Raw genomic sequence first — 24,472 nt, 5'->3', positions numbered from 1 at the left:
GCGGACAAAGACATGACAGAAGAACTGTATGGACATGAAATAACAGCAGCATTAAATCTGACACAGCTGCTAAACACAAACAGCAGGATAACGATCAAAGTATTTCTCCTGTAGCTTATTTCTTAAGAATAATTGAATGAATAACATATCTAACAATATAAACAACCCGAGATAACTGATCAATAATCACACATGCACACAATTCAATTCAAACTTGCTTGTGGGACTTGGGGCTTGTAACAGCAGGAGAAGGCGGGGTTTCATGCTGAACACAGCACATTTACTTGATATTCCAGTGATCAGTCAATTCCCTTTCAAATGAGAGCTGGGTCAAAGAGTTCAGTCTATCTGTCAACATTGTTGCCCTGGTGCCTGTTTTCATCCGATTGACAGCTGGAAAGAGTCTCTCCACAGTACATGTAATCATGGGCAATGTGAGGAGGGCCCGCAGGAGACTGTTCATGTTGGGGAAAATATCCCGGGGGCACGCGTCGGGCACTCCTACCGAGTGTTTCTTATTTCTCGTTCATGGTCTTATTGGCCTTTCCCTTTCTTTTAAGCTGCAGCACAAACACAGTGTGCTCTGCGTCTTCCAACGGAATGATAAAGTGCACGCAGGCAGGCTTGATGAGAGCCTTGTCACCAAATGTGTCTCTTATAAAGCCTTATGTGTCGGGTTTGGAACGATGATCTGCTTGTCCAGTATGTCATTCCATAATTTCTGTAGGTCTGAGTTTTGCTGTACAGGTGATGATTTGCCCAGAGTAGAATCAACGTGAGTATTGTCTAACCTGGCCGGCAACTTCCTCTTGCGTGATCCACTGTTATCCAAGCACACAATCTCATGTTTGTTCATCAACTCATCTGTCAGTGCCATTACTTTATCAAATGCACCACTTTCATTCCTGAATTGTGTGTAGCTGTCCTTGAGCCCTTCAATCAGATCAATACAATCTGTAACTGATAGTGTGGAAGATTGCTTAGTGTTGTAGTCGCTGACCTCAAATAACTGGTTGAATGTGACAAGCAGAAACAAAAACTTTTTCGTTTGCATTCCGTGCAGTAGGGAGTCAGCCTCAAGTTTTGTTTGATCAGAACTTTGATTGTGGCGAGGGTCTCCAAAATAGGTCCCAGGATCGTAACACCATACTGACTGCTTTTGACCATGAGCTCCACCTCACATCACAGGATCTCTCCAGCTCCAGTGTTTTTTGCCCTGGTCGCATCTGCTTTTGAATTTCCAGAAATTTGGCATGTCTGTGCGCCCCAGTCATAAAGTTATGCAAGCTGTTTTTAATATCGAAAAACGTTGAAATGCCAGGAGACACTTTAGCTGCTGTGCACAGGACAAGGTTAAATCTATGTGAGTTACAATGCACATAAATAGCGTGGGGAAATGTCTTCTTCAGTATCACATGTACCCCTCTCCTCTGTTCCCCCACATGACTGATGCGCCGTCCAAGCCAAATCCGACGCACAGCCCCGGGTCCAGCTAAAATGGCTCCAGCACTTCCAAAATCTTAGCTGATATTGCCTCTGCAGTCATGTTGTCTGTTTCCACAAATCCCACAGCCCGTTCTTTCAATGTGCCGTTGCGCAGATATCTGATGCATACTGCCACTAGCTCTCTTTTTGACAAGCCTTTGCACTCATCTGCTAAAATCACATAATATTTCCCTGTCCTGGCTGATGACTTTGCTTGAAACCATCCATTTTCCCCAGAGCTGCAGCGTGTGCCCTGCTGACTTCATGTTTGCCACAACCCTCAGAAAAATGTTTCCAGTCGTTGAAGCCCGTATTAATGAATCTAGCCTCATTAGCTGCTTCAGGGAAATGACTTACAAAAAACAGCATCTCTTGAGATGCTGTATTCCAGCCACAGGGATTTTGAGTACCACCCGTCAGAAAAACTCCTATCTTTCCCCGATATGTGTGTGGCTGGGAATGTACAGAGTTTGGGCTGGCTTGCAGGCTCATCTATTGATGACAGGTCTAGTGGAGGTTGTGACAGGTCTTCTTGGGGAATGGCGTTTATAGGCTACTGAACTCTGTCTCCTCCTATAACACATAAAACGCTATCATAAGTTACCTCTTATATTATTGGCCAACTGCCAATATTATTTTTCTCTCCAGAAAATGTGCATACAGATAGCCAGACACTAGCATTTATGTTAGCCTAACTTTTAGCCTACTTGCCTTCCAGGTGTGAGGGTGGGGGGGGGGCTACGGGAGGACTTGATGGGGAGAAGATGGGCGATCAGGATGGTAACTCGTCACTTGTAATCGCATTACTTAAAAAGGCAGGAGTTTCTTGCTGAATTTAAATGAAAACAAGCTGCTTTGCGTCTCATATTAGCTAATAGCTAGCTACTGTCTGCGTCTGTCTCATTGAGCTTTCTTGAAAAGCTTGTGCGCCAACGTCGTTCATTTCATTGGATCACTTGCAGCCTGCGGGCAGGCAGTCCACACGTGGGGTAGAAGCCGCTGATTGGCTGAGAAGCTTTTACTCAAAGCTTTCCTCAGGCTGCTTATTGGATGAACAGCTAGATTGAAAATCCCTCACTACTCACAATTGGCCTGGGTCAAAATGGCGGGCCCGGACCTAAAATGGGTGGGCCAATGGTAGCGCCACGGGTGGTTTGAACTCACCTATGGAGTAGATACAGTTGCCTTCGAGGAAAAACAAGCAAATCTCGATTTTATCTGAAAGACAAAACAAACAATGAACAATTGTTTTCAGATCAATTGATGAGCACCAGTGGCGGTTTTAGGCACGGGCGAAGCAGACAGCCGCCCAGGGCGGCATTATTTCATGACACATGGGGGGGCAGCACGAGCACTTAAAAAATAATACTAATCCACGCCGCAAGCGGTTTTCTGTTATCAATCATGTCACTGTGTGGGGAATTGGCAAATAGGAAAAAAACACATGGTGACAACAAACGTAAAAATAACAAATAAACGTTCTGCTTTACCTTGGGGCGGGCTTGTCCTTTCACCACCTCCAGTAGCAACAACACCAGCACTACTACCAGCACCACCAGTAGCACCAGCTCTGGAAAATGGAAAGGTGGTGGAAACGTGACCCTTTCAATGTTTAACTTTACGTTGCCAAAAAGAACGCCCATATATTATTCATGTTCCATTTCATTTTTTTTCGGCCGAAAATGTTTTGTGAAGGGAGTATTTGGTTAAAAAAAAATCGTAGGGGCGGTACACTAATAGAAAAAGTTTGAGAACCACTTGTGCAACGGGACCAAGACTTCTCTGAAAGCAAACAGAGAGGCAGTCCGTCCTCGAGGTGGAACGCACCTTGTCCTGATGTCCTGCACGTTGGCGGAGGACAGGAAGCGAGGCCGTCGCCTCACCAGCCTCTTGGTGCTGTATCTCTTATTGGTCTGAATCATGTCTGCAAAATGGAAGGAATACAAATCTTATGATGCTACGTTTCAATTGAGTCATCCAGCAGACGCTGTCTGAAGCGAAACAGATCATTAATAAAGGGTTGAGTTGTTACCGGAAGGTTGCTAGTTTGATCCCTGGCTCATCCTAGCTTAGTTTCGAGGTGTCCATGAGCAAGACACCTCACCCTAACCTCTCCTGACCAGTGTGTGTGGTTATATGGCGCTTACTCCCTTTGGATGAAAGCGTCTGCTAAATGCCCTAACTGTAAATGTAATGAGCTTGGGGTTTGAACCAGCAACCTCTTCGGTCCCAGGGGTTGAAACTCCCTGGCAACTTCACCATCCCTCCCCCGCTGTATGACAATCTATACCAGCTCACGGGGTATACAACGATGGTGGATCGGGGGTTGGGGGGGGGGTAACTGTGGCCTCACCCTGGAGGCTGAGTGTGTAGGCATGGGACCCTGCGGTGAACTCCAACACCTCCTGGGGGTTGTTCTGGAACTTCTGCTCCAGCTCTGTGCTGGTCTGGACAACAAAACACACACACGCACACACGCGCATGCACGCGCGCGCGCACACACACACACACACAGTAATGTTTTTAAACACATGGGTTAAGTAATGGTTTCATTGGTTAAGAATTTCTGTTCATTTGTCTGTTTGAATATATTTTTCGAATAAATATTTAAGCACAATTGATGGTATATTTTTACTCTCCCGCCAATTATCTACCCTGCTTCCCCTTGCAGGTACTCTAAACTTAAAAAACCACAAACTATCGGCTGGATTATTGCGTTTGCTGATGTGAGCAGATTCAGGCTGGCACCGCATTGCGATGGTGCTGAACTCACCGGTGAATCGTACTGGTTCCAGTTCCCATCCTCTTCCTCCCAGTACCAGAGCCACTTTGTGGTGAGTAGGAAGGTGGGCTGGAGGACCGAGGAGATGGAGGAGAGACGCCTGACCTTCTGGAGTCCACGTGTCATGGTGTCAAAGCACACTGCTTCTACATCCACCGTGCTGCAGGAAACATCACACACCTTTGACCCTCAGTATGTGGGTTTAGAGATCACAAGTGCAGCATAAAAACACAACGCAACACTTGTTCAATCAATTCAATTATGGAAAACAGACAGGATTAAGGGGACAATAGAAATCAACCGGAGCAAACTGAGGTTTCAAATTGGGGATCAAACGGAGTAGGCTCATTTCAACTAAAAGGCTTTTAAAGTGGGATAAAACAGAGTAGGCTCATTTGAAGATTTTTTTTTTTAAACTGGTATAAATGGTGTACACTAATTTCAGCAAAAAGGATTTCAAACTGGGTTAAAATGGAGTAGGCCAATTCAAACAAAGGGGTTTCAAACTTGCATTAAATCGGACTAGGCTCATTTAAACAAAAAGAGTTTCAAACTGATTTAAACCGAGTAGGCTAATTTAAACAAAAGCGGTTTCAAACTGGTATTAAACGGAATATGCTCATTTAAATAAAAAGGGTTTTAAACTGGTATTAAACCGAGTAGGCTAATTTAAACAGAAAGGGTTTCAAACTTGGATTAAACGGACTAGGCTCATTTACACCAAAGAGTTTTGACTAGTGATGTAAGAGCAGTGGCAGGTCTGCTTGTAACGACTAGAGCCTCCCCCTCCTATCAGCACCTTCAATCCTATATGCTGTTGTGTATTGCATACCTGTATGTTACTTTGGGGTTACAGTAATCCTCTTCTATCTTCTCTGAGCTGTCCAGCAGCGTCCACTGATTGCCCTCCAGAACTTCCCAGCTGTAAGGCAGCTTGTAATGACCTCCGAAACATTTTTCTGAAGAAGACGGAGGAACAATTGATTATTTATTGGTGATTCATGCGGCTAACACATCAGGTCATCTCTGGTGCACTAGTGGCATCAGGTTTGAAAGCTGTCTTCTATGCGTTTGGTTCTAAAATATGATCTATTCACTTGAACTCACCTATGGGGTGGATACAGTTGCCTTCGAGGAAGAGCAGACAAATCTCGGTTTTATCTGAAAGATAAAACAATTAATGAACAATTGTTTTCAGATCCATGGACGAGCACTTCCACGTAAGATTTAAAATGGGTTTTAAAGATGTTCTCCAGACATCGTGTTACACTTAAAACAATTTTTACTACGTCATAATACATAACATTTATGACACAGTGTTGCATTTCAAGTAATATTTAGTCATTGTTTTGAAACAGATAGTCCCAACAGCTCCTTTATCCAGACCTGTTTAAGGACTAAACCGCACACCTAAGGACTGCACCTATTGTTAACCTTGTTATTTGTTATTTATTTACTAAATTTTTCGATTACTTCAGGGTCCCTGCACATTTGGCACATTTATATTTATACTTATATTTATATTATACCTCATATTTCATACTTATTTATTTACTTAACACACAGGTCACCTACAAACGGAGAGTTACATGTATATAGTATGTTTGTTTTATCTTAACTTTATCTTATTCAAATAGTTTTGTACTATAATTTTATTTTCAATTAGTAAATGTATTGTATATATACTGTTTTTTCGCACTTCTCTTTTCCCACTGTACTGCTGGTCACCTGTGAATGTCTCCCAAGGGGGATTAATAGAGGACTATCTTATCTTATCTTATCTTATATACGGCATTTACAAAAGTGGTAAGCGTACGTTTATATGTAACTCGCACACAACCGTTATGTTGGTCTGGACTTATATGATATATGATGCTAAAAATTTGATGTCAAATAACTCTCTCCAGCTAAATTCAGATAAAACTGAGATACTCAACATTGGGTCACAGCACATGTCAAACAAACAGATTTTGAAATTTTTAGGTCCGTTACGTGATAGAGCCAAACCTGTTGCCAAGGATCTCGGTCTCTGGTTTGATAACAATCTACATTTTGAAAAACACATCGCAAAGCTAGTTCAATTTAGTTTTTATCAATTAAGGAATATTTCCAAAATTAAACCCCTTTTACCATCAACAGACACAGAAACCATCATACATTCCTTCATCTCCTCACGCCTGGACTACTGCAACAGTCTTTTCCTTTGCCTCACCCAAAAGTCCATACATAGGCTTCAAAAAGTACAGAATTCTGCTGCCAGGCTCCGGACCAAAACTAAAAGGTGTGAACGCATTACTCCAAATATTGCATCCCTTCACTGGCTACCAATTTGCTGGAGAAATAATTTAAAAAATATGTTGCTAACTTTTAAAGCTCTCCATGGCCTTTCTCCTATTTACATCTCAGAAATACTAGTGCCCTATTGTCCTACTCGCACATTAGGGTCTGCAGGCAAAGGTTTACTTACTATTCCTGAGTCCCGGCCTCCTACTCAAGGGGACAGGTCTTTTCCGTGTTAGCCCCAAAGTTTTGGAATGCATTTCCTGAGCAAATAAGGTAAGCTGATCCAGTGACATATTTTAAGCCCCTCCTTAAGACTCACCTGCACTGCAAAGGCTTTAAAAAGTTTATTTAAGTGAAATTGTGCTATTTTTTATGTTTTGCCTGGTACACTTTTCATTTCTTGCATTATTATTTTTATTTTTTATAATTGTAAAAAAAATACCTGTGATACAATTGTTCTTAGACATTTATTTTTGTTTGGTTGTTTTGCCTTCTTTCCTTTTTCTGTAAAGCTCTTTGCACACGCTGGGGTTGATAAGTTACCGGACTACTTGCAGAGTGTTAACAAAGACGTGAATCTGGCAAAAATCCACTTTCCTTGACAGCGGTCAAGTTCGCTTTGCATAAAAGTACTTCTAGGTTAAATATTGACATTTTTTGGTATCCGCAACGTCGCAATGGTTAGCTGCGTCTATGGTGATGCATGCATGTTGTTGAAAGGTACGTTGAAAGGAGCGACAGGTTTTTGGAATGTAGTCGAGTAAAAAGTAAGATTTTCACCTACGAAATGTAGTTGATTTAAAGTATAAGTCTCATAAAATAATGATAATCAAGTAAAGTCCAGATACGCTAAAAAGTTACTTTAGTACCGTAACAAATTACTTGTACTTCGTTACTGTCCACCACTTCTCTGGGAAGGTTGGCGATCACAGGTTCGGTGAGAATTCAAGTCAGTCATGATTAGAAAATGGAAATAATGTATCGATGTGATGGTGACCAACGAAAAACTAGATAAGGACAACACAGAGGAACGTGTTAGGTACATTGAAGTGAATAAAATACGAGCAATAGGTAGAATAAAAGAAGATTACGTCATCCAATTTAAATAGGTGTGTAAGATAATTGGATAGAATAATGAAGGTAATTGTGGTTATGAGTAATGGTTAACACAGAAGTGTGTCGCCTAATATTGAAGATTGAATATGTGATTTCTTATTTTTTTATCTCTATGGTTAAGGACAACAGGTGGATTAGCGCTACATCTGCTGTTCCTAACTTTTGGTACGGGCGAGTTGACGATTGGACGCCAGGAGGTTGCTCACATGTGATCATGCTAGTAACCTCTCCATGTGAGCCGCGCCCTTGACAAAAAGAGACGAACATTGGATTCATGAATTACTGGTCCGGATGACAGCAAGGGAAACAGGAGCTACGACTAGAACAATGTCCAAAACCTCCCACATACATACAGTGCACCAATACATGAAGATCACCTGAGCCATTCAAATCCATGCAAGCCTGCAGGGAATTTTTAATTCTTATATTACATTATTTTGTCATTTTGACTTTCAATGCATGCTGAAAATGTATAACTTTGTGTTACACATACCTAGAAATATTTGATGAGTTTTATATGGATGAATTTATATGTGTGCCCATTGACTCTATGATTGGGTGTTGATGATTGTTGCATAGTTATGTAACCATGAGTTTTTTCTATTTTGACTTTCTATTTTAGACCTTTATATATTTGTTGTGGTAGAGTGTGCTTATGGCTTGTAGAATGGTAATCTGTGATGACCAAGGAGGGAATTGAGACGCGAATCAGCAAATAAACTGCGCATAGACACCAGGGAGCAGCAACCAACATATATGTAAGGGATAATGCCCGACGAGGTGTCCATTATCAGGAATTAATGGACGACGTGGAGGCGTGAACCGTCCGACGCGAAGCGGAGGACGGTTCCATTAATTCCTGATAATGGACACCTCGAAGGGCATTATCCCGCTTATTCCACGGTCACTTACCAACGGTGACCAAATTAAGACCATTAATTTATATTTTCATGCGTTTTACAATCCGAATATAAAGTTTTCCACAAAACATACATTTGTTTGCCTGGTTACGCCTGAGGGTCTGACTAATACCCGGAACCACCATTACACGCCCGTTGGGTTCTCATGCAACGGAAACGTTGTTCACTCCTCCAGTAATTAGGACGGGCCATAGCTACGACTTTAGAACGGGAGGTAGCGGGAGGTATTATAGTCCGCTCAGCTTTGTTTTGTTTCCCGTTGCTATGGTTACTACTATTTTAGAGACGATACGCCAGCTAGCGCATTAATTGAGAACGGTAAACAGACAATTTGACGGAACTACTTGTCCAGGTGTCCGTATATCAGGAGTTAATGCACACCCTGCATCCAATCAGAATCGAGTATTCCCGCAGACCGTGGTATAAGCTGTAATAACCGCACATAGCCACAAGATGGCAGCACCTTCACAAATATGAAGAAGCCGGGGACTCAACATCATAGCCAATCAGAGCACATACTACGTCATAGAGGCCGCACCTACTCCGTATCTAAATAGGGCGTATGCAAGAATAGAGCAGAAACTCTAGAGGCAGGGTAGCCGGGATGCCCTGCCAAGCGTCTCTCCACACGTTTACATACACTTCCCCTCCTTTTGCTTCATAGTTACCATACCGAAACTTTAACAAATGAAGTGAGTTAAAAGCAATCCTGATTTGATTACCTTTTCTAAAAGAACACGACAGCGTTGGCATTGTACCTGTCTGGGTGGTACTTAATAGAGAAATGAAAGTCGGCCAGCTGAACAACCCAGCCATGCCCTGAGGCATTTAATTTGGCTGTTGAAAGGACATAAATCAAAGGATTATTGTATGAATAGACAGTGAAGAGGGGCCCCCAGCCCCTCTTCTGATGCATCACATTGAAGCGTAAAGGGCTCGGTGAGATCTAGGTAGCCTAAGATGGGTGGCACAGTCAACTTGTCAATGAGAGAGTGCAGCCTTTCTTGATGGCTTGATGTCTGTGTCCAGTCAATGGGGCAATTTGGGGGCAAAATTACCTTTGTTTCTTGTGTTCAGCCATTTCTTGTCTTTTCCCCTTGATACAGTGGTTTTGCTAACCTGGAAAAGTTTGGTATACATGTTCTGTAGTAGAAGAGAAATCCTAGCAGTTCTCTCAGGTCACCCACTGTTGCAGAGACCCCACCTGACACCATGCGTCCAAGAAAGCGCACCTTCCTCTTGAATGCTTCACACTTGCCTGGACTCAGTTTGACACCATGCTTCTGGTATCGCTGTAGAACTCTTTAGATGCACTGAAGATGACCCTCGAAGCTGGAACTATGTACCAGGTTATCGTCCAGGTACAGTTGACACATGACATCTCTTAGGCCACACAAACACTCCTCCATGTTTCTTTAAAATTCGGCAGAGGCCGAGCTTAGGCCAAATGGGATTCTAGTCCAGTGTTATGAACCCTAAGGAGTGATGAATGCTGTTAGGGGTTTGCTCTGCTCATCTAAGAAGCCTTGGTGGTATAGGCAATACCCTGGTCCAGGACTGAAAACCAATAGCTGCCAGTAAGAGAGTCCAGCATGTCTTGTATTCTGGGAATTGGCAGTCAGGTACTGACTTTATTCCTACCGTACGTAGGGGAATTTAATCATGCCTATCTCTCTACATCGTTCCCAACTTTTCACCAAATTGTCATGTGCCCTACCAGAGACAATAAAACACTGGATTTACTGTATGCAAACGCACAGGATGCATACAGATCCACAGCCCTTCCTCCCCTTGGCAGGTCAGACCATAACCTGGTTCTAATTAGTCCCACCTACACACTCATTGTTCAGTGGCAACCGGTAACCACAAGGACAGTCAGGAGGTGGTCTCAGGAAACCCATGAGCTCCTGCAAGGGTGTTTTGAGGCTACAGACTGGGATGTGCTCTGCGAACCACATGGGAATAACATTGACTCCCTGACGGACTGTATAACAGACTACATCTCCTTCTGTGTCCCCTGTCTGTCTTTGACAGACATCCCCAGTTGTACAGGAGCGCTGCAGGGGACTGTGCTGTCCCCTTTCCTCTTCTCACTATACACCTCCGACTTCAAGCATAACTCTTAGGCTTGTCATTTACAAAAGTTCTCAGACGATAGTACGGTAGTGGGGTGTATCTGTGGTGGAGATGAGACAGAATACACGCAGCTGGTGGATAACTTTGTTGCATGGAGTGGGGAAAACCACCTTGTTTTAAATGTTACAAAGACCAAGGAAATGGTGGTGGAAAGCAGGAGGGCCAGGCCTGAGCTAAGCACCGTCTAGATCCTTGCGGATAAAGTGCACGTGGTAGAGAGCTATAAATACTTGGGTGTGCACATGAACAATAAACTGGACTGGAAGCAACAAACAGAGGCTGTCTACAACAAGGGACAGAGCAGACTCTACTTCTTGAGGAAGCTTAGGTCTTTTAATGTGTGTAGCAAAATGTTATGTATGTTTTATCAGTCTGTTGTGGCAAGTGCCATTTTCTTTGCAGCCATCAGTTGGGGGCAGCGGCATCAGGGCTTGTGACTCTAAAAAGCTTAACGACCTGATTAGGAGGGCTGGCTCTACACTGGGGACTGCTATAGTGTCCCTGGAGGTGGTGATGGAGAGAAGGATGGTACAAGTAAACAAGAGTGTTTTTAGTGGTAGGCTACGGCAGCTAAGCTGCAGAAAGGAGAGATTTAAGAATACTTTATTAACCTACTGAAATTGCACTTCATAAAGCTCCCCTATTAGTAAGGCTATAAATCTTATACCGTTGGAAAGCCTGTGTAGTTCCCTTTCAAGCCCCATTTGTAAGGAACATGCACTTGTGGGATGAGCAGCAGAGCTGAGTATGTGGGTTGCGCCCATGAAAAATTTGCCAGATCTTTTCTGCCAATGCCAAACAGCTTATTCTGCCATTAACTCGTTTGGTGTATTGGATGATTGAAGTTTGAAGAAACAAGACATATTGTCAATTAAACAATTTATTCATTTCACAAACAGGAGCCTCAGTAGCGTGTGGAAGAACCACACACAGCCACAACAGCCTGGCAACTCCTCATCATGCTGGTCACCAGCCTGGTCACACACTGCTGTGGGTGGCATCCCATTCTTCAACAAGCATTTGTCGCAAGTCAGCCAATGTGGTTGTGTTGGTCACTCTGGCACAAACAGCACGCCCAAGCTGATCACATACGTTTTCAATGGTGTTGAGGTCAGGACTGCTAGCTGGCCATTCCATCCTCTCCACTCCCACATTCTGGAGGTAGTCTCTGATAAACCCCGCCCTGTGGGGGCGTTGTCATCTTGGAGGATAGAGTTCGGTCCCAGACTGTGGAGATATGGGATTACCACTGGTTGTAGAATCTCATCTCTATATCACTTTCAAGGCTCGTTTTTCCAGTGAGGGAGATGCCACCCCACAACATCACACTGCCTCCACCAAAAAGAGTTATGCTATCGGTGCAGCAATAAGCATCGTGTTCTCCACGTCTTCCCCACACTTCGACCCTACGATCCAACTCATTGGACTCATCACTGAACATAACGTTCCTCCATATGTTCAGGTTCCAGTGCACGTGTTGCCGACACCAGCGCAAACGGGCCTGACGGTGAAGGGCAGTCATGGCAGGACTCCTGGGAGCCCTATGAGACCGGAGGTTGGCTGGGTGTAGTCTGTTCAGGATTGTCTGGGCAGAGAGCCGTCGGCCATGTCGTCCTGCAAACCTTGACTGCAAATCTGTAGAAGACAGCCTACGGCACCTAAGTGCTGACAGGGTGATGAAATGGTCTTCTTATGGTGTCGTCTTCTTGGGACGCCCACGTCGCGGCCTGTCTTTGACATCCCCCGTTATATAGAACTTGGCCTTCAGTTTGGAGAGGGTACCTACCTAGGGTACCTAGGGTTTGTTTCAGGTTAGAACACCTAGGTCAAGACATCAGGTGTCTCCAGGGGTGGACTGGCCATCTGGCATACCGGGCATCGTCCCGGTGGGCCGTTGACCCAATGTGGGCCGGTCCGGTCCGCTATGTTCCTCTCTCTCTAAATTCCCTCCAATTGGGCCGGCCAATGGGCTACAGAGAGCTAGCAGTGTGTTGCCAGCATCGACGCATATTATTGGTCTATGTTTGTCATTGTCAATCAATCATGGGCTGACTGGCACAGAGAGCCCTGACAGTGCTGTCAATCACAACACAAACTAGGGTTGGCGGGACCTCATGGCATGGTCCGGAGCCGGGAGCCGGTACGGAGCTGAAAACGCCCGGGTGGTGCTGAAAAACGGCGACTTAAGCCTCTGGAGATGGAAGTTAAATGTTCAAAATTGACAGACCTATTTGGTGCCAGGGTCCACACCCCAGCAGGTGCTGCTGCGCCAGGAGACGAGCGAGTGGAGGCATATATGCTAAGTAACGTTAGCCTGGGGCTAGCTAGGCTACATTTTGAGACATGTCAAAAACCAAGTAGAAAACGTTTTTACATTGAATGTGATGTGACCTAATTAACTGCATACTTGTGACAACATATTAGCCCAGAGTTGAAGGGCTGTGACTGTTGGTGGTTGATTTTGTTTAAATAGGCCGAATTGTGATATTATTGGTTATTATTGTTCAGATGATTTGGCTAAGCTAGCTAACAGCTGCTAACGTCAGCAGTCCCTTGTTGCCATAGCAACAGTAAACATTGACATGGACTAATAATGAGCTGTAAATAGAGATGCAGAATCAAGCTGTATTGTAAATACAGATGTGACACTTTGAATTTTAGCACAAAATACAAGTAAACCTATTGGAAATAATTAGTTTAATTTGCAATATTTGCCATTGAATTTATTGTAATCTTTCAATTCATTTATTGTTTACTGAGGTGATGACTATTTCGAGAGGAATGCAATATGTGTATGTTTAAAGGTTTATGTGAAGAAACATACTATATGTGTGATAAAATGACAATTGGTTATTCATAAATGTCTCTTTATATTCTCTGCTACCATCATCTCCTGTCAAACAGGTTTTCCTCACCTGCTAGAAGTTATTCTATGAGAGAGAGAGAGAGAGAGAGAGAGAGAGAGAGAGAGAGAGAGAGAGAGAGAGAGAGAGAGAGAGAGAGAGAGAGAGAGAGAGAGAGAGAGAGAGAGAGAGAGAGAGAGAGAGAGAGAGAGAGAGAGCTTCTCTTGACTTTGTGAGTTTATTATGCAACTTGTTTTGCCTCAGATTGAAACAAAAGGTTTGATTATGATTATTTCCTGGTTGAAGATTTTCACATAGATTTTAATTTCAAACATTTGCATATCTTTTAAGTTAAATTAACAGTTATGCAGGTAGGCCGAATTACAGGTCTGAATAGATATGCATTCTCATATACATGCATGTGCACATGTATACATACATGTGCACATACACGTGTATGAGAATAAGAGAAGTATATGAGAAAAAAAATTCAATTCTCTATTTATGGTTTCATAATGACTGAGTCACCGTTAAAACAAATTGGTTTCAGCTCTAATGATGTTACTGTCTGTAATATGTTTCTATTTAGATTATTTGTCAGGAGATTTTTTTATTATTGTCCGAGTCTGGTTTTAACTAATGCTGGGCTTACACCAAACGATTTTCACAGTCACAGACTAATAACTGCAAGAGAGGATTTAGCGTTTGATCATGTGTGATATGTAACAAGGGTTTTGTAGGAGATATGGCGGGTGGAGATGCAGCAACCACAGGATGTCTGTTAACTTCCTGTGCGGGTTTCAAACCTTTCTTGTCAGCAGCACAAGAAACACAAACTTGAAAAACAAAAAACTGTACTATTATTCGGATATAGGTTCTTCCCGTTCGTCTCCTCCCACCCCTTGTGCTAATAATGTAGTGGGCTGGTCTGGAGAGAAAATGCCAGGGGTCTCATTTATAAAACTGTGCGTGGGATCGTTACTAAAAATGTGCGTACGCCCAGAAGCCAAGTTTTGCGTGCGTCAAAAAATATTCGGATTTATAAAACACTGCGTACGCACACCTGTACGCAATCTTTGCTTTATAAATCACATACTGACTACAATTGTGCGCAGCTGAATCAGCTTCACGTTCCGCCCTCTACACGCCCCTTTTTAACCATAAATGGTCAATGCAAATGACCTCATGAATGCGATCTGCATATAAAACAGACTCAGATGCCGGTATTATGTCTTGTTGGAAACAATGGCAGAAGTACTGAGAAAATCAAAAAAGCGAAATTTCACGGAGGTTGAAGTGGAGACACTTGTGGGTGAGTTGTTCGGCGGTCACGGGATTGGGATCGCCAACAACAAAAAGCAGAGTGAGTGGCAACATGTTGCTGCAGCAGTGAACTCTGTCAGTAGCACGGAGCGTACTTTCCCAGAATTAAAAAAAGAAGTGGTCTGACATGGAGTTATATATTTTTATGTAGCCTACCAATAAATCGTTATGGTCCCTAAATACCCTCTCCCTCCGAATCCTGCCATTTGAATGGTCCGCCAGAAGTGCCATATGGTGCAGCGTTACCACGGCGCTCACCTCTGTATTTATAGGGTTACGGTAATAAGACTGACGAGAACGCCTTGGATAATCAGTTTGTAATCACCCACGTAAAATGTTCTTGAACATAACCCCTTTTTAATGCCTGATTTGTCATGAAAAGCATCAAGAGTAACGGACAACGATTGTGATGAGGAGTGTGGCTTGGTTTTTCACACTTGATTTAATTGACATTTGATTATGTGTTTACAGTCTCATCTCATCTCATTTTCGTCCGCTTATCCGGGGTCGGGTCGCGGGGGGAGCAGCTCAAGCAGGGGGCCCCAGACTTCCCCTTCCCGGGCCACATTGAGCAGCTCTGACGGGGGGATCCCGAGGCGTTCCCAGGCCAGTGTTGAGATATAATCTCTCCACCTAGTCCTGGGTCTTCCCCGAGGTCTCCTCCCCACTGGACGTGCCTGAAACACCTCCCAAGGAAGGCGCCCACTGGGCATCCTTACCAGATGCCCGAACCACCTCAGCTGACTCCTTTCTAAGTAAAGGAGCAGCCGCAGCAGCGGCTCTAATCCGAGTTCCTCACGGATGGCTGAGCTTCTCACCCTATCCCTAAGGGAGACGCCAGCCACCCTTCTGAGAAAACTCATCTCGGCCGCTTGTACCCGCGATCTCGTCCTTTCGGTCATCACCCAGCCCTCATGACCATAGGTGAGGATAGGAACGAAGATCGACCGGTAGATCGAGAGCTTTGCCTTGCGGCTCAGCTCTCTTTTCGTTACAACGGTGCGGTAAAGCGAACGCAATACCGCCCCCGCTGCTCCGATTCTCCGGCCAATCTCACGCTCCATAGTACCCTCACTCGCGAACAAGACCCCGAGGTAGCCTACTTGAACTCCTTCACTTGGGCTAAGGATTACAGATGTTTACAGTGTCACATAAAGATATGATGTTATTGACACATGTTGGACAGATGCTCTATTCCATGCAGTCGCGCCGTCAGTGGACAGTATGGTGGAGTAACGGGATTAAATATAGAGAATTTATTTTTATTTCTATTCTAAGGAGATATTTCTGGAGTTATAACTGAGAAATAACGCAGTGGACTTAAATTATTCTGATTAGGATTTAACGCATGATACGGGTTGAAATTAAATTTATGAAGGGCGATGATAAAACGTTCTCACTCTGCAATTCTTCGGTCTGACTTCAGTTCACCACCACACCATCTGTGTCGCCAATTCTCCTTTTCCTCCAAACCATGCGTACGCATGGGTCAGAGTTTGCTTAGGGCTGCGCACATTTTCCCGTCAAGTTGGTTTTTTATAGATCACAACCTTGGCGTGAAAAGTCACGTACGCAACTTTCAGCCCCGTTTTGTGCGTACGCAACGGTTATAAATGAGACCCCAGGGCTGAATTTTTCTCCCAGTCCACCCCTGGGTGTCTCCACCGCCATTTTCCCGTTGGTAGCAGCTATAGTTGACTTTTGCTGCTAGCCCACTCCACCAGAGAATTTCTGTTGGCCCCAGTGTATCCAGGAGTAGGGGGAGTGTCAGGGATGGATTGAAGGAAGCGGTCAAGTTCTGCCTAGAACTGGATCAGGGTTGGGATTGACTTGACATTTTTGGGTACAGCGTTGTACAGAGCAGAGGCTGTTGATGAGAACGAGTGGAATCTCATTGTGTTGATGCTGCTATACTTGGAGCTTCCAAGCGGCCGTACACAGGACAGGACAGGGCACTAGGGCTAATAATGTTTTTGCGGAACACCAGCTTGAAGTTGCCCAATCAAATGCCAATTAGGCACCTGATTGGCAGCACCTGGGGGTACCAGAAGCTCAAAACAATTCTCAATAGCAACAGCAAAATATCCGGTTTGGCAATGGCAGAAAAGATTTGACAACATTTTTCATGGGCGCAACCGACCATCCCACAAATGCATGTTCCTTACAAATGGGGCACCATTTGAAAGGGAACTAAACAGGCTTTCCAATGGCAGTGATGTTGCTAGGTACGCGTCCTGCGTCCCTGACGCATTAAAATCTGAAAGGACGCACTAAACTCACTATCCATGCGTCCCGGGGACGCATCTCATTTTCCCCATGAAAAACGATACATAGTGAACATTAAACAACTCGTGTTTAATCACAGTAACTGGCCAAAGAAACCTTCATGTGAGCAGATCGGACAAGCGCTGTTTCAACCCTCTGCGCATCTACTCGGCGCAGACGTGACCCCCTGTACAAAGTATCGCGACATGCTAATTTAGCCGCTACCAAAACAACTAGCTCGTCACCGCTGATTTCATTTCAACAATTAAAAATACGAACTTCATAGTAAATAAACCCACGTTTCCACTGCTCGATGCTGTGCTCATTCGTGTCGAATGAGCAAATCAAACAGGATTCTTTTGCAATCCTTCTCATTGAATATATGTACATTTATGACAAAATCGTGAGGACTAGGCTTGTGACACACACACACGCACACACAAATGTGGCGCTCGCGCTGTAATAGCTCATTGGCGCCATGTAGTGATCATTATGTGCAAATGCACAGCCTCTCATTAAAATGACTTAGGGGTCATTTGACCCCTCTTGCGGCGCTAGGAGTAAGTAAAAATGGCCCGGCGTTTCTAGTGTTAAACATGAACGGTTGAGTACTCCAGCTCTAACCATATCATACCACCATCAAGGAGTTTAACACTATTAATTTAATTTAAGAAATAGAATAATAATAAAAAAGAAACACATTTTTTAAACTGGGGAGTCGGGACCCATTGAATTTCTCAGGGACCCACCCAACTCGCCACCTGTGGGTCCCGGGGACTCACTACATTGAAAACCTATCAACATCACTGCAATGGTATAAGATTTATTGCCAAAAAGCATTGTTATCACAGAGAAATAATCGACCAAACACAACTTTCCTTACTTTTTGTGCTAAGTTTATATCAACCTGTATTTTTAATTTTGCACCTGTATATTGAACCCCTGTATATTGGACCATCCATTCCACTTTTTCTCTCCTAGGCTAGGTATTGTGGGCTCATGGTTTTGTATAGGTGGGATATGTATGCATACATGTTTTGTGTTGTGTTGTGTGTGTATGTATGTTGGCGGCTGGAACATCCAAATTTCTCTGCTGAGATGAATAAAGTATATCTTATCTTATATCTCATCTTAAAAAGGTCACTGCCTGTTTTGTGCTAATATTCAACCAAAGTGTGAGCTCTCGGTGTGTGTGTGTGTGTGTGTGTGTGTGTGTGTGTGTGTGTGTGTGTGTGTGTGTGTGTGTGTGTGTGTGTGTGTGTGTGTGTGTGTGTGTGAACTGCACTGATGTTGACAGCCTCTCGCTGGTGTGTGTGCTCCGTCCCCTCATTGGTTCATGTTTTTAGTGCGTGCCGAGTTTAGGGATTACTGACGTCATTCTGAACAACACAAAACAAACCATTTCTCCTCCTCTCCTTGAAACACACCGCTCCACGCATGGACCCAGGGACAGCCTCTCACGGCTGGACTGGGTGTGCGCGTCTGCGTGTGTACAAGTCAGCACGTTCCTGTGTATGTGTGTCAGCATGTCCGTGTGTTTTCATTTGCGCGTGTGTGTCAGTGTGTACACGAGTGTTTGAGTTTATGTCAGCGTATACTGTACGTGTGTGTATGTTTGTATGCGTGTCCGCGTGTACGTATGTGTCTGTGTGTGTGTGTCAGCACGTACGTGTCAGGACAGGATGTACGTGTGTTTGTGCATGTGTACGTGTCTGTGTAAGTACCCATGTGTGTGTGTCAGTGTGTACCTGGGTGCATGAATGAGTACGCAGGACGTGTCTGTCTGTCTGTCTGTCTGTCTGTGGCGCAGGTGAGACTCACGCAGGTGGGAGGGCAGCCGGGCGGGGTCCTCCTCCATGCGGCCGGTGGGCCGGGCGGCGGACTGAAACAGCACGCACACACACACGCACACACGCGCACACACACACGTCACTGAGGGGGCTTTCGCTTTGGTAACACTTTCTTTTAAACCACCCAGATCAATTTACTTTCTGACATTATCTCATTTAAATTGCTGTTCAAAACCTGTCGGCCACACACGTCTACAGGAACGACCGGGTTCCCACATCTCACTTTCACTTCAGAAGAGGAAGTGCAATGTTGTATTTGACTAAACAAATTTCTTCCAATGCCTGGCCAAACTCGGGGCACTTTAAATTTGAAAGTGGCATCAATGTTTATAAGATGACGCAGAAGAAGGGACGATTAGGAATAAATGTTGCATGGGTGAAGTTACCCACCATGCAACAATACAAACAAACTCAATCTCCCAGCCCATGAAGTCTCTCCATCACATAGGCGTGTAAGGACTAACTAGTTACCAAACCAGTTTACCATTGAGTCGTCACTCGAAAGTCCGAGGGCTAACCACACCCCTCTTATAAAACAACCTTCCTGGAATTTATCACTCCGTCAACACTATACCACGTATTATACCACACGCCAGGTTATTTTAAGAGAATGGATCAGACAGACAAAACTGGCTTACCATGTATAACCCAGTCAACACTACAACAGACTTCAAAAGGCTCTGCTTACCTGTGCCGGCTCGCCAAGTTGAGTTGTCCGGATCGCGGCCTTCCGGGCTTGCTCCCCAATTGTTGAAAAACTATTTTGATCCTTTGTGGTGTGGCGGTCTCGTGCCTCCTCTATGACTCGGAGAGTGGTAAATGTTCAACACGTGGTTTATTCTAACAGAGACACACGGTAAACGAGCTTGAGTTCTGGAGGTGGTTCATGAAGCATCTCCCAAACACAGATAAACAAACAGTTTATATTGCAAGTGGGAGGAATTGTAAATAAGCCACGCCTACACGTTCTAGTTTACCAAGGGAAACATTTGGTCTGTCTTGGCTTTAGCGGAATGGCAAAGTGGCCATGTTTGTAGTCTTTAACTTATCTACAAAATCATCAAACCTTATATGGTGTTGTCCATTACGTGGAGAACCATTCATAACTGTTGACACACGTCATCAGAAATAGCATAGACTAAAATAATTTACATCACCAACCCTTTCCTAGCCCTTAATTTTATTTTTTAACGCTTTAGAGCGTGCATGTTCCTTATTTAGTCATCCCGGAAGAAACTTAGGTTTCGTTTTCCAATAATAAGAAAAGGAAACTCATGCCGACTGCTGCCGTGAATAACCGCGACCCTTAACAAGTCTAAACGAAAGTCTATCGTTTAGACTTGTCTTGCTTCGTTTCTGTGTGTGCAAAAAAAACCCTATTTTTTTAACCTACCTTATGCCTCTATGCTAAAACCACCACTGCTCTCACTCCAAGTTGTACACGGCTGTGAACTCGGTGGGTTCATGGACCTTTTAAAGAAAGGGTGGGTCTTGTTTATTCACGGCAGTAGTCGGCATGATTTTCCTTTTCTTACGATTGGAAAACGAAACCCAAGTTTCTTCCGGGATGACCAAATAAGGAACATGCACGCTCTAAAGAAAGGTAATAAACAGCACTGAAAAACCTCTTATTAACATCATTGTATAATAGGTTTTAGATCATATCTTTAAGTTATTGATTATTTTTTTCCATATCTATTATTTATTTATTTGTTATCAATTGTACAATTGTACATCAATAACGACATAAAGTACAACTAATATAGGGCTGTACAAACCCCTTTGCACAATCTTTGAACACAACCCATAGGTAAGTTGTAGGTCTACTGGCTTATGAATATCATACATCCCATTCTTTCCTTTTGTGTTACTATTTAAACTTTCTTGACGGGTAACAACTCTGCGCTAGACCCGTCTCTGTCTCTCCCATGGGCGGTACAGCGCTCTGTTGCCCTCTGGTGGCAGAGACGTACCACGCCCCTCAGAGGACGAGTCGGGAAAAGTGGGCCACCGTGAGGGCCGCCATGGTCAGCGATACTCTTTCCTGCTCGCTTCCTCCGCTCCGTGGCTGCACAGATATCGATGGGGCAATTTATCCAAGCGGGTTTCTCTGGATGGGGGCGGACACGCCATACTGATCACCTGTTATCAGTGAGGTGCGGATCAGAGTTCATGTCTGGAGTCTGTCCAGACGTCGCCGACTAGCAGTTGCCATAGAAACGTCCATCAACTGAAGAGCGTCTTTGGTGACTGTGGACGGAGGGAGGGGGGGGGGGGGGGGGGGGGGGGGGGGGGGGGGGGGTGGATGTTGAGCGGCCACTTCCCTTCATGTGCTGGGAGATTGAGTAACAGTGGGAATCCGACACCCTGATACACACTCCCACACACACACGGGGGTAATGCCCGGGCTAGAATAGCCCCTTTTCACAGAGGACAAACACAAGTCACTCAGCAGTACTATAGGGGTCTGCTGCTCTCATATCAGGGCACTGGTAGTAGACTTGTGATTGCTTGTTGAGGGAAGTTTAGTTTAGTCTACCTGTCACCTGCCAGAAATAGGGCTAGGACACCAGCTTTAATGGATGGCCTTGAAGTAAATTGTTACACAAAATATAATTTTGTGTGACATATTTTGTAACTTTTTTTTTGTGTAACCCATAAAATATAAATCACAAACAAGATTTTAACAACATCAAACCCACAATGAATTCTTATAAATTCCCCTTTGCAACACAGCAGAGCTTGGCCTGATTGGCAGGTCGACAGAAAGCCTCGTTCCAGCGAGAGCCCTGAAAGATGTTTGGGTCGGCTTACCGTAGCCCAGGGCTGTGTACTAGACTCTGTCTTTTAACGAGAGACCTGAGAGATGTTTGGGTCGGCCTACCGTAGCCCAGGGCTGTGTATTAGACTCTGTCTATTAACGAGAGACCTGAGAGATGTTTGGGTCGGCCTACCCTAGCTCAGGATTGTGTACTAGACTGTCTATTAACGAGAGACCTGAGAGATGTTTGGGTCGGCCTACCCTAGCCCAGGGCTGTGTACTAGACTGTCTATTAACGAGAGACCTGAGAGATGTTTGGGTCGGCCTACCCTAGCTCAGGACTGTGTGGTCTATTAACGAGCAGTTCGGTTCCCCCAACGCCTGATGAATATTTCATGACAACGTTCATATTTGCAAGCATGACATCATATGTGACAAGTTGTATATAGCAATTTATTCATAGCAAGTTGTATATAACAGTTTATTCACACATACGGTTTGTATTATATATTGTTGTTATATTGTTGTTACCATGGTAACAATGCCTTGGGGCTCCAGTAGGGGGATCGCGCTCCTCTGTATATAACAGTTTATTCACACATACGGTTTGTATTATATATTGTTGTTATATTGTTGTTACCATGGTAACAATGCCTTGGGGCTCCAGTAGGGGGATCGCGCTCCTCTTCCTCATTCAAATAAGACGAGTGAAGGAGAGTTGCGTGTGTGTTTTTTAATCTTTCTCCCGCTACTATTCCCCTTTTTAAGGTGATTACCGATTGCAAAGCAATATATATTTACACATGTTGATTGCGTTTTTCCTTATGTTATGCTTGTTTTAAATGTAGAGAAAATACGTTTTTGTTATACTTATTTGTTGTTTAGTTTCTTGTTAACTCGTACTCTTACTCGTGTAAGCTAGCAGCCGAATACCTCTTGGCCACACCGTAAGATATGAGAATGTTGACGGGTGTTAAAGCGTGTTACTGCTTCATTTATATATAACTATATATTTACACATGTTGATTGCGTTTTTCCTTATGTTATGCTTGTCTTAAATGTAGAGAAAATACTTTTTTGTTATACTTATTTGTTGTCTAGTTTCTTGTTAACTCGTACTCTTACTCGTGTAAGCTACCAGCCGAATACCTTTTGGCCACGCCGTAGGATATGAGAATGTTGACTGGTGTTAAAGCGTGTTACTGCTTCATTTATATATAACCCTATATATTATTCAATTATATTATTCAATTAATATATTGTGTTTAATACATGTCATGATATTTGTGGTCCTGGAGCTGAGTGTGCGTGTGTATGCATTTGTCTGTTGTTTGTATGCGTTGTGTAAAACCTGATTCAAATAAGACGAGTGAAGTAGAGTTGCGTGTGTGTTTTTTAATCTTTCTCCCGCTACTATTCCCCTTTTTAAGGGTACAACATTTGGAGGCCCCGCTGGGATGTTTGGCTTGAGGACCATCCCTGAGCACTAAGTGTAATCCTCGGGTCCATCATCCCTTAAAAACAATCCAGGCATCAGAGAGAAGAGTCCGACAAGGCGATTAAGGTGGTCTTCAGACACATACTGGCAGCTTGTATCCTGAAGTGAGCAAAAGTGACCACTAGGTGGCAGAAAGAAGCCAAGTAAGTCAGATAAACCCTTACTTTACTGCTTGTGCCAACTCCTCTGATAAAATGGAGTCTGAATTGGAGAAACTGCAACTGGAGATTAAAGGAACATTGTACCAACTGACTGTCCAACAGCTGATTAAAGTATGCAATGCACTTCCGATTCTGGGACAAGGAATAGAACACGTGGCTGGTAAAACTCGCCGTCAGTTAATTTCTCATGTAACAGAGTATGTCGAGCAGGAAGAACTGGCCGGTCTGGAGGATGAGGGTATGTCAGATCTCCTTTATGTTCGGGACACAATAGACAAAATCCAAATGGCAACAAACCTAAGTGAATGTGAAACTATAAGTCAAGCTGATGAACAGGAAAATCTCCAGAAAGAGGTAGAGGCGCTGAGGCTGTCACTGAAAGAAAAAGAGGATGCAATGCATGGCCTAATGAAATCAAGTATTAACACCTCTGCTAGTCGCAGCAAAACAGCAAAGAATATGGCCCCGGCACCCTCTAAAGGTTCTATGTGGCGCAAAGACTTCAAGATATCTGGCCAGATAGGTGAGCCAGGGCAAAAAGATAGGCTAACCTTTTCTAGTTTAGCCCGACAAATTGAAAGTGGGCTCAGCAGAGACTATCCAGAGTTAGAGATTACTGATGCTGTAATCCACGCCATCACACCAGGTCTGCAATTACGAAGTTACCTTGAAGGGAAAGACAAACTTACCCTGCCTGCCCTTCGCAGAATTCTCAGATCCCATTACCAGGAGAAAGGTGCCACAGAGTTATATAAACAACTCACCTCTGAGGTTCAAAACAGTAAGGAGTCCCCTCAGAATTTCCTGATAAGAGCAATGGACCTGAGACAGAAGATCCTGTTTGCTTCTCAGGAAGCTGATTCAAGTCTAAAATACGACCCAGCACTGGTCCAGAGTCTATTCATGCACACTGTCCTAACTGGCCTTCAGAGTGATAATATTAAGAGTGACCTGCAGCCTTACCTCCTCCAAACAAACACTTCAGATGAGCTGCTGCTGGAGAAGCTGAACATTGCATGCGGCAACGAAAAAGAGAGGCAAGACAAAAA

General features: G+C 44.0%; 1 protein-coding gene across 2 annotated transcripts in view; it reads right to left on the bottom strand.

The window, feature by feature from the left end:
• Positions 1-20,544, bottom strand: part of LOC115542664 (uncharacterized) — a 35,030-nt gene extending 14,486 nt beyond the window's left edge. Inside the window, exons 1-10 of one of the 2 annotated variants that reach the window (XM_030355004.1) lie at positions 20,397-20,544; positions 19,692-19,843; positions 18,975-19,035; positions 5,375-5,428; positions 5,100-5,226; positions 4,259-4,427; positions 3,839-3,932; positions 3,313-3,409; positions 2,976-3,055; positions 2,650-2,703 (exon numbers count right to left, since the gene is read on the bottom strand). In XM_030355004.1, the coding sequence (XP_030210864.1) occupies positions 2,650-2,703; positions 2,976-3,055; positions 3,313-3,409; positions 3,839-3,932; positions 4,259-4,427; positions 5,100-5,226; positions 5,375-5,428; positions 18,975-19,011 (712 nt within the window). In that variant the 5' untranslated portion in view covers positions 19,012-19,035; positions 19,692-19,843; positions 20,397-20,544. Of the gene's footprint in view, positions 1-2,649; positions 2,704-2,975; positions 3,056-3,312; positions 3,410-3,838; positions 3,933-4,258; positions 4,428-5,099; positions 5,227-5,374; positions 5,429-18,901; positions 19,036-19,691; positions 20,356-20,396 lie in introns of those variants that run through there. The other variant, XM_030355005.1, reaches the window with a different exon arrangement.
• Positions 20,545-24,472: the final 3,928 nt, after the last annotated feature.

This window comes from Gadus morhua, chromosome 4 (assembly GCF_902167405.1).
Source record: "Gadus morhua chromosome 4, gadMor3.0, whole genome shotgun sequence".
Classification (NCBI taxonomy): domain Eukaryota; kingdom Metazoa; phylum Chordata; class Actinopteri; order Gadiformes; family Gadidae; genus Gadus; species Gadus morhua.
This window is presented reverse-complemented; position numbering and strand designations above follow the sequence as displayed.